At 40.1% G+C, this 14,983-nt stretch overlaps 1 protein-coding gene across 1 annotated transcript; it reads left to right on the top strand.

Moving 5' to 3' along the window:
- The first annotated feature begins 7,802 nt into the window (after nucleotides 1-7,802).
- LOC127316148 (histidine-containing phosphotransfer protein 1) lies at nucleotides 7,803-14,548 on the top strand. The gene is made up of 6 exons (XM_051346560.2): nucleotides 7,803-10,992; nucleotides 11,116-11,246; nucleotides 11,337-11,405; nucleotides 12,838-12,909; nucleotides 13,631-13,703; nucleotides 14,157-14,548. Exons 1-6 carry the CDS (start codon nucleotides 10,936-10,938, stop codon nucleotides 14,187-14,189), a joined length of 435 nt encoding a protein of 144 aa, XP_051202520.1. The 5' UTR covers nucleotides 7,803-10,935; the 3' UTR covers nucleotides 14,190-14,548.
- Nucleotides 14,549-14,983: the final 435 nt, after the last annotated feature.

Raw genomic sequence — 14,983 nt, 5'->3', positions numbered from 1 at the left:
CCTATTTTTCCCGGGAGGCTCCAGAACACCGAAGAAGAGTCGGATAGGGGCCAGAGGGCCACCAGACCATAAGGCGGCGCGGCCTGGCCTGGGCCCGCGCCAGCCTATGGTGAGGAGCCCCCAGGCGCCCTCCTGCGCCGCCTCTTCGCCTATAAAACCCCTTTCGACCTAAAAACGCAGTACCAATTGACGAAACTCCAGAAAGACTCCAGGGGCGCCGCCACCGTCGCGAAACTCCAATTCGGGGGACAGAAGTCTCTGTTCCAAAGACTTCGCCGGACGGGGAAGTGCCCCCGGAAGCCATCTCCATCGACGCCACCGCCTCCATCATGCTCCGTGAGTAGTTCCCCCATGGACTACGGGTTCTAGCAGTAGCTAGTTGGTATTCTCTCCTCCATGTACTTCAATACAATGATCTCATGAGCTGCCTTACATGATTGAGATTCATCTGATGTAATCGGTGTTGTGTTTGTTGGGATCCGATGGATGATACATTATGATTAGTCTATCTATAAAGTTTGTGAAGTTATTGTTGCTGCAATCTTGTTATGCTTAATGCTTGTCACTAGGGCCCGAGTGGGATGATCTTAGATTTAAGCTCTATATTATTGCTTAGATTGTATCTACAAGTTGTATGCACATGTCACTGTCCGGAACCAAAGGCCCCGAAGTGACAGAAATCGGGACAACCGGAGGGGATGGCGGTGATGTGAGGGACACATGTTTTCACGGAGTGTTAATGCTTTGCTCCGGTGCTCTATTAAAAGGAGTACCTTAATATCCAGTAGTTTCCCTTGAGGCCCGGCTGCCACCGGCTGGTAGGACAAAAGATGTTGTGCAAGTTTCTCATTGCGAGCACGTACGACTATATTGGAAAACATGCCTACATGATTAATAATCTTGATGTTCTGTCTTAATGCTTTGATTCCTATCAATTGCCCAACTGTAATTTGTTCACCCAACACTTGTCACTTATTGGAGAGTTGCCACTAGTGTAGATCGCTGGGAACCCCGGTCCATCTTCATCATCATATACTTGTTCTACATGTCATTGGAAGTAGTATCAACTATTTTCTGGTGCCATTGCTCTCATATTGCTATTACTGCTGTGTTAATGTTACTATTGCTCTCATATCACCGTTTACTTTCACATCACCCCTGTTACTAGTGCTTTTCCAGGTGCAAATTGAATTGACAACTCAGTTGTTAAGGCTTATAAGTATTCTTTACCTCCCCTTGTGTCGAATCAATAAATTTGGGTTTTACTTCCCTCGAAGACTATCGCGATCCCCTATACTTGTGGGTTATCAAGACTGTTTTCTGGCGCCGTTGCCGGGTAGGCATAGCTCTACTCATAAGTTCACCTGGGGAGTACACTCTACCTCTCTCTCTGTTTTATTTTATTTTGTTTTGCTTAGTTTACTTTTATCTAGTTTATTTGTGCTTAGTTTATTTCTGTCTAGTTTTATTTTGCCTAGTTTACTTTTGCTTAGTTTCTTTTTGTCTTGTTTTATTTTATACCCAAAAATCCATAAAAAATTGAAAAACCTAAAAATTAAAAACTGCTGTTATGGGAGAACCTACAACCTACTTGGAGCTTATAGAATGTTATAATAATTATAGAGAATCAAGAACTGGTAAAATAATGAGTGCTATGATAGAAAAATTGAATACAATGGCTAGAATCTTGCTTAGACGCCATGATATAAACTGTTGCTCTCAACAGGATACTAAACATCTTAAATTTCAATGTGGCTTTAGTGAGGAATTTTTAATTAAGAACTATAATCGGAATTGCTATATTCATTATGGGTTCGAAGAGGTAGAACAATTTGTCTTATTTATGGGAGCCTCCGAGATAGAATCCTTCATGGTTGAGAATTATGAAACTTGTGCTATTTGTAGGGACCTTAAAGATTATGTCTCTACTATCCTTAATTCTTGCATAGAATGCTACAGTGGTAATCGTTATATCATTGATTATAAAGAGAGACTTGTTAATGCACAAGAATGCACTCACAATTTGCAGGAACCTGTGGAAGAAGAAATTGATGAACCTGAAAGCGCATTGGATGAAAAAGAGGAGGAAATTGATGAACTTGAAAGCTCATTGGATGAAAAAGAAGAGGAGAGCGACGAACAAAAGGAGGAAGAATGGATTAGCTACCCATGCCAACCTTCTAATGAGAATAATTCTTTATCTCTTACATTATTTGATTGTCCTCCATGCTTACCGAAAGAGGTTGAATGTTATGTTCCTGTGGATTCTCTTGAAATAGTACCTATGAGTAATACTTGTGAGAATAATTATGCTACTGTCATTTATGATAATCCATGCTACTTTGATAAATCTTATGATAATGCTTTGTTTGTGCCTGATGTCGAAATGCATGGTACTAAAGAATTTTACTTAGCAAATGTTTATGATAAAGCTCTAGACGATGGTCCTATGTTACTTGATACTATTAATTGTACTACTAATGAAAATGGGATTGGAGAGTTCTTGACTTATTCTATGAGTCCCATATCTCTTGAGATTGATCAACTACCTTGTTATATTATTAATAAAAGTAAGTTTGAAAGTTTTAATTCCACTATTCTTGAACTTGATAAAAATTATGTGTTTGGAAATCATGAAAAGTATGCTGCATGTGATAGTTATATTGTTGAGTTTATTCATGAAGCTACTGAAAATTATTATGAGAGAGGAAAATATGGTTGTAAAAATTTGCATGGTACTAAAACACCTCTCTATATGCTTAAAATTTTGAAGTTACGCTTGTTCTATCTCCCTATGCTTGTTACTTTGCTTTTCATGAACTTGTTTATTTACAAGATTCCTTTGCATAGGAAGCATGTTAGGCTTAAATGTATTATGGATTTGCCTCTTGATGCTCTCTTTTGTTTCAAATATTATTTCTTGCGAGTGCATCCTTAAAACTGTTGAGCCCATCTTAATGGCTAAAAAGAAAGAACTTCTTGGGAGATAACCCATGTGTTATTTTGCTACAGTACTTTGTTTTATATTTGTGTCTTGGAAGTTGTTTACTACTGTAGCAACCTCTCCTTATCTTAGTTTTGTGTTTTGTTGTGCCAAGTGAAGCCTCTAATCGAAGGTTGATACTAGATTTGGATTTCTGCGCAGAAACAGATTTCTATCTGTCACGAATCTGGGCTGTTTTCTCTGTAGGTAACTCAGAAAAATATGCCAATTTACGTGCATGTTCCTCAGATATGTATGCAACTTTCATTAGTTTTGAGTTTTCTGATTTGAACAACGGAAGTATTTCTTTTAAATTCGTCTTTACTGGCTGTTCTGTTTTGGCAGATTCTGTCTCTGTTTTTTGCATTGTCTCTTGTGGACTTTAAGCGAGGTTTTCTAGACGTGGAGAGCTGTAGCTAATGTTTTATTGAGTTCTTGCAATGTGTCACTACAGGACCAAGGTGGATTCAAATTTTTTGAGTACTTATCCCTCTAATGAAGTTTATGAGAAGTTTGGTGTGAAGGAAGTTTTCAAGGGTCAAGAGAGGAGGATGATATATGATCAAGAAGAGTGAAAAGTCTAAGCTTGGGGATGCCCCCGTGGTTCATCCCTGCATATTTCAAGAGGACTCAAGCGTCTAAGCTTGGGGATGCCCAAGGCATCCCCTTCTTCATCAACTTATCAGGTTTCTTCTATTGAAACTATATTTTTATTCGGTCACATCATATGTGCTTTACTTGGAGCGTCTGTGTGCTTTTATTTTTTTTTTGTTTGAATAAGATCGGATCCTAGCAATCCTTGTTTGGGAGAGAAACACGCTCCGCTTTTTCATATGAACACTTGTTCTTCGTTTTACTTTTAATGTTCAATGATAAAAGTTGGAAGCTACAACACTTATTGTGATTTGGTTGGAAACAGAAAATGCCTCATATTGTCTTGAATAATTTGACACTTGACAATTGTTTTGAGCTCTCAAGTAGATCATAATTAAGTTTTTTCATGTAGTTTAAACCTATTAGTGGAGAACTACTGTAGAGCTTGTTGAAATTGGTTTGCATGATTGGTCTCTCTTAAGGTCTAGATATTTTCTGGTAAAAGTGTTTGAGCAACAAGGAAGACAATGTAGAGTATTATAATGCTTGCAATATGTTTTTATGTAAGTTTTGCTGTACTGGTTCATACTTGTGTTTGTTTCAAATAACCTTGCTAGCCTAAGCCTTGTATCGAGAGGGAATACTTCTCATGCATCCAAAATCCTTGAGCCAACCACTATGCCATTTGTGTCCACCATACCTACCTACTACATGGTATTTCTCCGCCATTCCAAAGTAAATTGCTTGAGTGCTACCTTTAAACAATTCAAAATTTATTACCTCTGATTTGTGTCAATGTTTTATAGCTCATGAGGAAGTATGTGGTGTTTATCTTTCAATCTTGTTGGGCAACTTTCACCAATGGACTAGTGGCTTCATCCGCTTATCCAATAATTTTGCAAAAAGAGCTGGCAATGGGATTCCCAGTCCCAAATTAATTAAACTAAATAGACACTCCTCCATGGTATGTGATTGTTGGACGGCACCCGAAGGATTCGGTTAGCCATGGCTTGTGTAAGCAAAGGTGGGGAGGAGTGTCATCATAATAAAACTTAAATAAAAAGGCACTCCTTCATGGTATGAGATTGTTGGCAGGCACCCGAGGATTCGGTTAGCCATGGTTTGTGAAAGAAAGGTTGGAAGGAGTGCCAACCAAAAAAATAAAATAAAATGGGAGCCGCTCTTTGAAGGTTTGTCTGGCGAGGGGGTTAGAGTGCCCACTACCATTCGTTGACAACAACAAACACCTCTCAAAACTTTACTTTTATGCTCTCTCTATGTTTTCAAAATAAAAGCTCTAGCACAAATATAGCAATCGATGCTTCCCTCGTAGAAGGGCCATTCTTTTACTTTTATGTTGAGTCAGTTACCTAATTCCTCCCACCTTAGAAGCAAACACTTGTGTCAACTGTGCATTGATTCTTACATACTTGCATATTTGCATTCATCATATTACTTTATGTTGACGATATCCATGAGATATACATGTTGAAAGTTGAAGGCAACCGCTGAAACTTAAATCTTCCTTTGTGTTGCTTCGATGCCTTTACTTTGAATTTATTGCTTTATGAGTTAACTCTTGTGCAAGACTTTTGATGCTTGTCTTGAAAGTACTCTTCATGAAAAGTTTTGCTATATGTTATCTATTTGTTAGCAACTATAGATCATTGCCTTGAGTCACTTCATTCATTTCATATGCTTTGTAATAGTATGATCAAGGTTATGTAAGTAGCATGTCACTACAGAAATTATTCTTTTTATCGTTTACCTGCTCGGGACGAGCAGGAACTAAGCTTGGGGATGCTGATTCGTCTCCGACGTATCCATAATTTCTGATGTTCCATGCTTGTTTTATGACAATACTTACATGTTTTGCTTGCACTTTATGATGATTTCATGCGTTTTCCGGAACTAACCTATTAACAAGATGCCACAAAGCGCTCCTCGTTTTCTGCTGTTTTTGGTTCCAGAAAGGCTGTTCGGGCAATATTCTCGGAATTGGACGAAATCAACGCCAAACATCCTATTTTTCCCGGGAGGCTCCAGAACATCGAAGAAGAGTCGGAGAGGGGCCAGAGGGCCACCAGACCATAAGGCGGCGCGGCCTGGCCTGGGCCCGCGCCAGCCTATGGTGAGGAGCCCCCAGGCGCCCTCCTGCGCCGCCTCTTCGCCTATAAAACCCCTTTCGACCTAAAAACGCAGTACCAATTGACAAAACTCCAGAAAGACTCCAGGGGCGCCGCCACCGTTGCGAAACTCCAATTCGGGGGACAGAAGTCTCTATTCCGGCACCCTGCCGGGACGGGGAAGTGCCCCCGGAAGCCATCTCCATCGACGCCACCGCCTCCATCATGCTCCGTGAGTAGTTCCCCCATGGACTACGGGTTCTAGCGGTAGCTAGTTGGTATTCTCTCCTCCATGTACTTCAATACAATGATCTCATGAGCTGCCTTACATGATTGAGATTCATCTGATGTAATCAGTGTTGTGTTTGTTGGGATCCGATGGATGATACATTATGATTAGTCTATCTATAAAGTTTGTGAAGTTATTGTTGCTGCAATCTTGTTATGCTTAATGCTTGTCACTAGGGCCCGAGTGGCATGATCTTAGATTTAAGCTCTATATTATTGCTTAGATTGTATCTACAAGTTGTATGCACATGTCACTGTCCGGAACCAAAGGCCCCGAAGTGACAGAAATCGGGACAACCGGAGGGGATGGCGGTGATGTGAGGGACACATGTTTTCACGGAGTGTTAATGCTTTGCTCCGGTGCTCTATTAAAAGGAGTACCTTAATATCCATTAGTTTCCCTTGAGGCCCGGCTGCCACCGGCTGGTAGGACAAAAGATGTTGTGCAAGTTTCTCATTGCGAGCACGTACGACTATATTGGAAAACATGCCTACATGATTAATAATCTTGATGTTCTGTCTTAATGCTTTGATTCCTATCAATTGCCCAACTGTAATTTGTTCACCCAACACTTGTCACTTATTGGAGAGTTGCCACTAGTGTAGATCGCTGGGAACCCCGGTCCATCTTCATCATCATATACTTGTTCTACATGTCATTGGAAGTAGTATCAACTATTTTCTGGTGCCATTGCTCTCATATTGCTATTACTGCTGCTGTGTTACTGTTACTATTGCTCTCATATCACTGCTACTTTCACATCACCCCTGTTACTAGTGCTTTTCCAGGTGCAGCTGAATTGACAACTCAGTTGTTAAGGCTTATAAGTATTCTTTACCTCCCCTTGTGTCGAATCAATAAATTTGGGTTTTACTTCCCTCGAAGACTATCACGATCCCCTATACTTGTGGGTTATCAAGACTGTTTTCTGGCGCCGTTGCCGGGTAGGCATAGCTCTACTCATAAGTTCACCTGGGGAGTACACTCTACCTCTCTCTCTGTTTTATTTTATTTTATTTTGCTTAGTTTACTTTTATCTAGTTTATTTGTGCTTAGTTTATTTCTGTCTAGTTTTATTTTGCCTAGTTTACTTTTGCTTAGTTTCTTTTTGTCTTGTTTTATTTTATACCCAAAAATCCATAAAAATTTGAAAAACCTAAAAATTAAAAACTGCTGTTATGGGAGAACCTACAACCTACTTGGAGCTTATAGAATGTTATAATAATTATAGAGAATCAAGAACTGGTAAAATAATGAGTGCTATGATAGAAAAATTGAATACAATGGTGGACAGGTGGTGCTCGATGTGGTCGAGCGGCGGTGGTGCCAAACCCTAGCGCGCGGGGTCCCTTTTTTTAGTACCTCGCGGGGGATGCAAAGGAGGCGAGGTAGTGGTGAGAAACAGATTTATTGGGCTTGGCCCATTTGTGCGGGAGCGACGCGCGACGACGAAGAACGACCAAAGTTTTGACGTATTGCTCATTTGGCAGAATAAGGAACATGTTCCTCCTTTTTAAGTAGTGTAGATGAAATAAATTTACTACACTAACATTACATCAATATGTTAAGCGAAAGAGTTTTAGAACTAATTCAATATATGCAGATTGAGGAACAAAAACGAAAACCAGACTTGTGTTTTGAATTTCGTTTTGAATTTTTGTGACATTATTGATGTTTGATCTATGTTGCAATATTTGTTTGAAATTTTCCTGGACCTGTATCCTGTATGATGAGATTTTCAGATTTGTGACAACCGGAAGACGGAAGCACACTGGGGCCTGGCCTTTCTTTCCGTCGTTCGGCCGGGCGGCACCTCGCAAACCCTAACACCCAATCGCCATGGCCGACGCTCTCCGCAGCTGGATCATGCTAGAGCGCTTCGTTTTCCGCCGGGACGACGTACTTCCCCGACGACGAGGTCGTGCCCTTCACGGCCTCCTCCTCCACCTCCCAGGGCGACCCTTTCCGCGTCGCCTTCCTCATCGGCGCGCCGCCGGCCACCTCCCGCCTATACGTGCAGTGGCCGGGCCCGGGCGGCCTCGACCCCGCAGTCGGCATCGCGTGCGACCTCGTCCTCCTCAGGCTCAACTACAATCAGTCTTGGGATGGAATCTACAATGTTTCCACTGTATCTATTGACGACGAGTCCAGGGATGATGAAATCAACAAGATTTTCAGTGTATATTGATATGAGTACCAAGGCAGTGGCGTCTATCCTTCCGTATATTGAAGGAGAGAGGGATCTCCGTGGCAAAGATGCTGACATGGTCGACTTCAGGTCCCACCTTTTCCAGCCCTTTTCTCCCCTCCGAGTTCCCCAAGTTCTTGAATGAATCATTATGAATTCCATCTTTTCAAGCTGAACTGAAATTTTTATATAAACTCAGATGGGAATTAGACTAGGAACAATAAATGTTTTGACTGTTGTTACTTCAAATAATATAATTTTCTAAATGATTCCGGTTAGCTCATATGTTTAGTAGAGTGGCATCATCCTTGCATATCAATATATATACCATATGTCTGTTATTAACCCAGCTACTAATGCATTTGCATTAGTGTTGGAGAGCTGAAAACCTTGAGTGATCTAATACCAAACACCAACGTACATGCTAGGTATTGTGCTAAAGCAAATGGTGTGAGATAAAGGTGCGAGATCAACTTTATAATAGCATCACCATACAGGATACTAGAATGTATAGTTAAACCCTTATTAAGCATGGATTCAGAGCTGGGATTCACTCGTAGTGGCTGCTTTGAGCATGGAGCAATCCTAATTAAATACGACTCAGCAAGAAATGCACATGCACCAGCTCACATGTTACACTTCTCATGCTAATTCAGACAATTTGATTTGTGAATGAAATGCCTATCTTGAAAACAAATCAGAGGCCCAATAGCACAGCACAAGTTCCTAGTTCAACTATATAGGTAGCGTTTATACGAGTATCCATCATTCATGTATTAGCAATACGAAATCATAAATGGAAACAAACAATAATTCGTTTAAAAACAGTAAATCATAGGCAAAAAAATTCCCATTTTTGTTATCATCTAATTCTTGCAGGAGCTAAACGAACATCAGCTTCTTAACAAGCAATAGAGCAAGTTACAGAAGAATTCTTGCTAGGCATGCATAGTTATTTATAGCCTAACATAGATCACCATAAGTATAAGGTCCCATTAAAAATTGTGCCAGCAAAGGTAAGAAACCAAGGACTAAATGTCATCCAGTTGAGTGTAAAGGTAACACCCAGATTGTCAGGCCGATGATGAGATCTGAGTGACAACCTATGTTAGATGCAGCGATTAACGTGGTCCCAGCTTGGCTTAGGTGCATGACTGTCAGAGCAGGGAAATTAACATTGATTAAATCCGTGCTGATGGCGAGGCCGGTACATCAACTGCTTGTCGTTGATGCTCCAATTTGCCGTTTTGAGGAGATAGGTAAAAGTCTGAGAGCTTTTTTTGGCCCGGAAAGAAGGTGCAAGGTGGACAATGCCTGCTATCTTGGAACAATATAAGCAAAACTCATTGTTTTCGTGGCCTGGGAGTAGAAAATTTGAGACTACAAGGCCTGGCACTGAGAGTGAGGTGGGAGTGGCCCAGAAGGAGAAAAGACCTTGGCAGGGCCTCCCGATGCTTAAGGACACTGGAGCACGAAGTTTAAACGGACCGAACAACGGTGTTTTGTTCTTCCGCTGCACTGACTTCACATGAGAGATACTAGACTAGAAAGAAAGATGCATGTATATGACCATCCAAATAGGCTGGCAGGTGATTAGAAAAGCAAAGGTTGCAAGCTCTGCTGTCCGCTCGTTGGGTCTCTTGTCTTTTTAGCCAAGGTTGCAAGCTATGATGCTGAGTTGTTGCTTTGCTTCAGACAAATCCAACAATGGTCTTCTGTCTTTGCAGAACTGGACAAGAATATTAACTAGGTACAGGCCTATGTTTGCCAAGCTCCAAATTACTCGTCGAATACTTCTGTCATTTTTTTGTCTCTAGTAATAAAGCAGTAGTAGAATTTGCAGTCACAAACACACATGTATTTGTGCACTTCAAAGGAAATTCAAAAAATTCTTACGTCATTCATGACATTAGCTAAGTATTATGTACTCAAGTTAATTGGGAACATACGTTAGTATATATGTGCATGTAATACCCTTCGTCCATTAATGGAGTAGACATGTATTTCGTACTCACCTCATTTAATACCCTGCGTCCATTAATGACAGTATGTGTCATCAACCGGCCACACTACTGTTATGTTGACACGCCTTGGGAGGTGGAGCATGTGTTCTTCAGATTTACATGCATAATAAAACTACCTCTTAGCTGTAAATAAATGAATAAAGCTACTACACAAGGTATCCAATGAAAGTATAACCTTGTCTAGACAGTAAAATTAAGTACTCCAAATGAAAATAAACGGCATCCGATAAAACTTCCCCTACACCGTTTAAGAATCAATCATATTAAGTAGAAACATTTAACACAATCAATGGGTTTAAGACTTAAAAGTTATGGAATTGAACTCTTCCTACGCCCTGTCAATCATATAACTTATTGCGCAAAAAAAAATTCTAATATTTGATGGGTAAATAAAAGGTATCCAATGAAACTATGCTTACATTTGACCAGTCAAATATACTAAGGGCCAAAATGATTTAGAATTAATTCTAAACTTGGCATTTCTCAATGAGAAAGGGGTGTGCTATGACAAAAATAATAAATGAGAGCAATAAATAGCAGGAAGAGGATAGCTGTCCACTTCCAACCTGCGGTGTGTGTGTGTGTAAGTTGGGTGGCTTGGGAGTCCAATTTCCCTATATATACCACCCCCGGTCAGTCCCAATCACCATCCATTCCTACTGTTCCCGCATCACCCCTCCTCTCCTCACTTACTTCCTGCTCGCTAGCTCGAGTCGACGCTTCAGGTAGCCATGGCAGCCACGATGAAGCTCAGCACCCTTGGTTATGCAGCCAGCATGTTAAGCACGGTGAGCGATTTACTATTGCACTGCCATCTGTGCGGAGTTTTAGTTTCTCCTTTGGTGGATGACTAACTTGATAGTGTTGGGGAATTTGATGTTTTTTGCTTTGCGTTTATTTTCCTGGGTTAGGGTTTGTTCGACGAGCAGTTCCAGAAGTTGCTTCTGCTCCAGAACAAGAGCGACCCGAACTTCGTTACCGAGACCATCACCATGTTCTGCGAGGACGGCGAGCAGACCATTGGTGAGCTCACCAAGCAGCTGTAAGTGTGCTACCTCTGCTGGCTCGCTTGCGATGTTCTGTGTAATCAACTGTTTGACTCTTTGCTTGGGATCGGTTGCTGTGTGTGCAGGGGCAAGCAATGCGTTAACTTCGACGAGGTAGCTGCTTTTGTGCATAAGCTTGAGGGCTGCAGTGCAAGGTGAGGCTCTTTTCTTTGTCTTTTATGTCCTGTACTACCATATGTGTTTCTGCAATAGCATATGAGTGATGGCTTTTAGTAGTGGTGCAAATCGGGTATTATATCCCCGTAGATCTTTCTTGACCATGCTATATCCATAGATTGGAAGGAGGTAGATTCTTTGTAAGGCGTAAGGTCACCTTGGGGGAGACTTATCGTCGTTTTGATCATCAGTGTTTTATGAAGTAGATCCGGCAAATCTATCTATTTCACGTATTGTTGAATTACTATTGGCACTTCCCATACATATGGGGAGGGATGAAGTATGTTTGTCCCTTGTAGTGACTAATCATGTACATCTCCATTCCGTACACATCGGTGGCATCTTCTAAGTATTTCAGGGAGAAGTTGAGATCCGTTTAGCTGTTGTACCATTTCATGGTTTAGATCTGACAAATTATTTGTCGTTTCACTATTTTGTGATTTAAATCCGACCAATCATTTTGTCGTTGTGCTGTTTTATTGTTAGATCTGACAAACCCTTTGGCTGATGTAGGTTCGGCAAACTGTCTGGCCGTTTCAGGGATTTTATCGTCTAGATCCAGCAAACTATTTTTCCGTTTTAGCATTTCATGATTTAGATACGACAAATCATTTTCGTTGTACTGTTCAATTACTGATCCTACAAACCATTTAGTCGATGTATATACGACAAACCGTTTGGCTGTTTTAGTGTTCTACATGGTTGAGATCCGACAAACCGTTTAGCCATTGTGCTGCTTTATGCTTTATATCTGACATATATGAACTGCTTTGCACAAATTGAATAGCTGAAGGAGTATCACTCCATACTCTGCCAAGTCAAGTGTTACTTCCAATTATTTTTGGAGAGTTTGACATTGGATCTGTCATTGTAGCGTAGTGTTAAAATAGATAAGGCAGTTTTACATGTTTCCCCTTTGCTTCGCACAAAAAAATAACAAAGATTTTTGTGATTTGGTGGTTTGTTGTGCTGGTATTTAGGTTTCCAAACCATGGTTTTTGTAGTTTCATGCAGAAGCTTTGGTCGAGTTAAGCAATAAATATTTATGGTAACATAATTATTACAGAGACTAATTTTATCATGCTTAGAAACTATTATTATTGTGCTTAAGAACAATTATTATTATGCACAAAGCATCATAAGGCCCAATCAATTTAGATTTCTTATGTTTACGGTATCCATGTGACTTTTTATGGAATCAAAGTTTGTTAGCCAATAAGTGCGTCTTTTCTTACCCTGGGTTTTCTCGGTTGCATTTAATTGACTTGTTACCTCATATATGGAAAATCACAGTGCTATATTTGTATTTCATTGGAAAGAAGTGAAGGGAAAGAAATATGATGCTCTTTTTTCATTCATTAAAGAAAATTTAGTGGTACATTCCTGATTGTATAGTATTGCATGTTGCAGTGTTGGTGCTAAGAGAGTGAAGAATACCTGCATTCAATTCCTTGAGTTTTGTAAGGAGAAGAGCATAGATGGGTTAGTATCTTGTATCACTATGTCATAGTATTGTATTTTCTATCAGCGTCTTATTTGAATTCTTATAGTGAATGTTGCCTAGTTTTATCTACTTATCTACTGTAATGGTCTTATTTTAAATTTTGTCAGAGTATTTATCGATCCAATTGAATGTTCATTACTTTTATAAACTGCTAAAATATTCAGTCTATAAAGGCACGAAAGGTTTGGCTGAGTCTACTGAGCTTGGTGGGTTAAGAGTGTAACAGTACAATTTTGTGCTCAAATGTGTACTTTAAGAATGTTATACTAAATATTGAAAACTACTACACATGTTTGCAAACACCTGGGACTTCTTTACTGAACAAGGAATTATAATAACATTTAAATCTTTAAAAGTGAAACTAAGTTGCTATCATCTCTGAATATTGCACAGCTATCCAGTAAATAAACCTATAACTGGTCGATGTTTCAATCTTCTAATTGATGCTACTTCCAGAATAGAGTTGTTATTTTTCGTTATAGTTAACCCTCTACTCCGTTAGATTGTATGTTTTGTTTAGGAAGTATGTTCAGGAGGACATTCACAAGGCTTTCCTTCCGAAACTTTTATGATAATCCTGTCCGTGGAAATATTTATTCTTCTATAGTAAATTTGTAGTAGCCAATTATGAATTTGCTCCTTTCGTTAGCTGCTAATGGGAAAGAGCTTCATAACTTACTGAATTGTTTTCCTTGCCAGGTGCCTGAAGACACTGGATACTCTGAGGGTTGTTTTCGATGAAGTGAGCGGCAAGTTTAAGGATATGCTTGAGGTATTTACCGTACTTTTTCTAAAACTCATGTGGAACTCTCAGTAATATTGCACTAAACTGGGTTGGCCATCTTCAATGGAAAAATATTCCAAAGATTCTTCTATACGCAAAATATTAAACTGGACAAAATACAAGATGCAATCAAATCAATCCACTTAGTTTGCTGCATAACAAAAAATGAAAATCATGTTGATGAAGTTACAGACATTAAATTACTAGTAACATTCGTGCAAGGTAAACAAGCTTGGATACGGCATCTTCATCTATTGTTGTGTAAATCTCTGTAGCATTTGCAGTTGAAAACCTTTGTTGACTGAACTGTTTTGGGTACATGTGATATCTGAATCCTAGCTTCATGTTGCACTACTGTTTACTAGAATTTTTGACCTCTCAATTTCTCACAGCATTGATAGACTTGATGCAACTGTCTTGATATTTTGTTTTTCAATGCAGCTGGAGCAGCAGCAAGCCGGAGCAACAAAGTGAGAGCCACATGTTGGGTCGGCACTACTGCCTTTGAAGTTGTAGAACAATATTTGCTTCTGTGAGGTCGCCTGTAGCTTCTTATCGGCAAACTGGTCATTTAGCGTCGCCGATATCTGTGTTACTCTCGGCAGTGTCATTTTTAATTCTCAGTGGTTAAATAACAATCATCCGCCGTCATTTTGCGGATCGTCAGTGGTTAATCTGGCTGCTCAGTTCTGGCAAGCCAGTTTCGGTCGTAGGAGTGCAGAAGCAGTGTAATGTCGACAGAGTCATGCGTCGGCCAGTGTATCGGCTGTGGTTGTTTGTTGTGGAGAACATTGTGTGTTATTCTAATTTCAAGTTATGTTGTGTTGGGGAAATTTTTATTGCTGTAGAATTCCTCAGCTCAAGTTATTTTCTATTCAGTCTCAGGTGTTATTTTCGTGCCTAGGGATTCTTCTAGAGTGCACAAATATCATGTTGGTTCTATGCTAACTGGTATATGGAAACAGTTCAATACCGGATGAACTGATGAGGTAACACTCTCAGCAACCTGTCAGACATGGAGCATACCGGAAAACTTAGATGCTTTATTTACAATACATTGTACCCCTGAGTTTGCATGGAGTGATGGATATACTGGAAGGCCGAGATCAACTTCTGGAAGCTTTTTTATACTACCAGAAGCATAACTGAGGAAAATCGTCATGACGGAAGCATCGCTCAAGAATGATCATCGCCATTGCCGACATAAGCCTGCAACCACTGCAATCTGAGCACGGAACTGGATTGTGTGAGTGCAGACATTTTCCCAT

The sequence above is a fragment of the Lolium perenne genome, chromosome 7 (assembly GCF_019359855.2).
Source record: "Lolium perenne isolate Kyuss_39 chromosome 7, Kyuss_2.0, whole genome shotgun sequence".
Taxonomy (NCBI): domain Eukaryota; kingdom Viridiplantae; phylum Streptophyta; class Magnoliopsida; order Poales; family Poaceae; genus Lolium; species Lolium perenne.
This window is presented reverse-complemented; position numbering and strand designations above follow the sequence as displayed.

What these genes read in the sequence shown, in the direction of transcription:
- LOC127316148 (XM_051346560.2), top strand. Translation starts at nt 10,936, where the DNA reads ATGGCAGCCACGATGAAGCTCAGCACCCTTGGTTATGCAGCCAGCATG. An exon ending in GGTGAGCTCACCAAGCAGCT is followed by an intron (nt 11,247 to 11,336) that starts GTAAGTGTGCTA and finishes CTGTGTGTGCAG; the next exon opens with GGGCAAGCAATGCGTTAACT. An exon ending in AGTTTAAGGATATGCTTGAG is followed by an intron (nt 13,704 to 14,156) that starts GTATTTACCGTA and finishes TTTTCAATGCAG; the next exon opens with CTGGAGCAGCAGCAAGCCGG.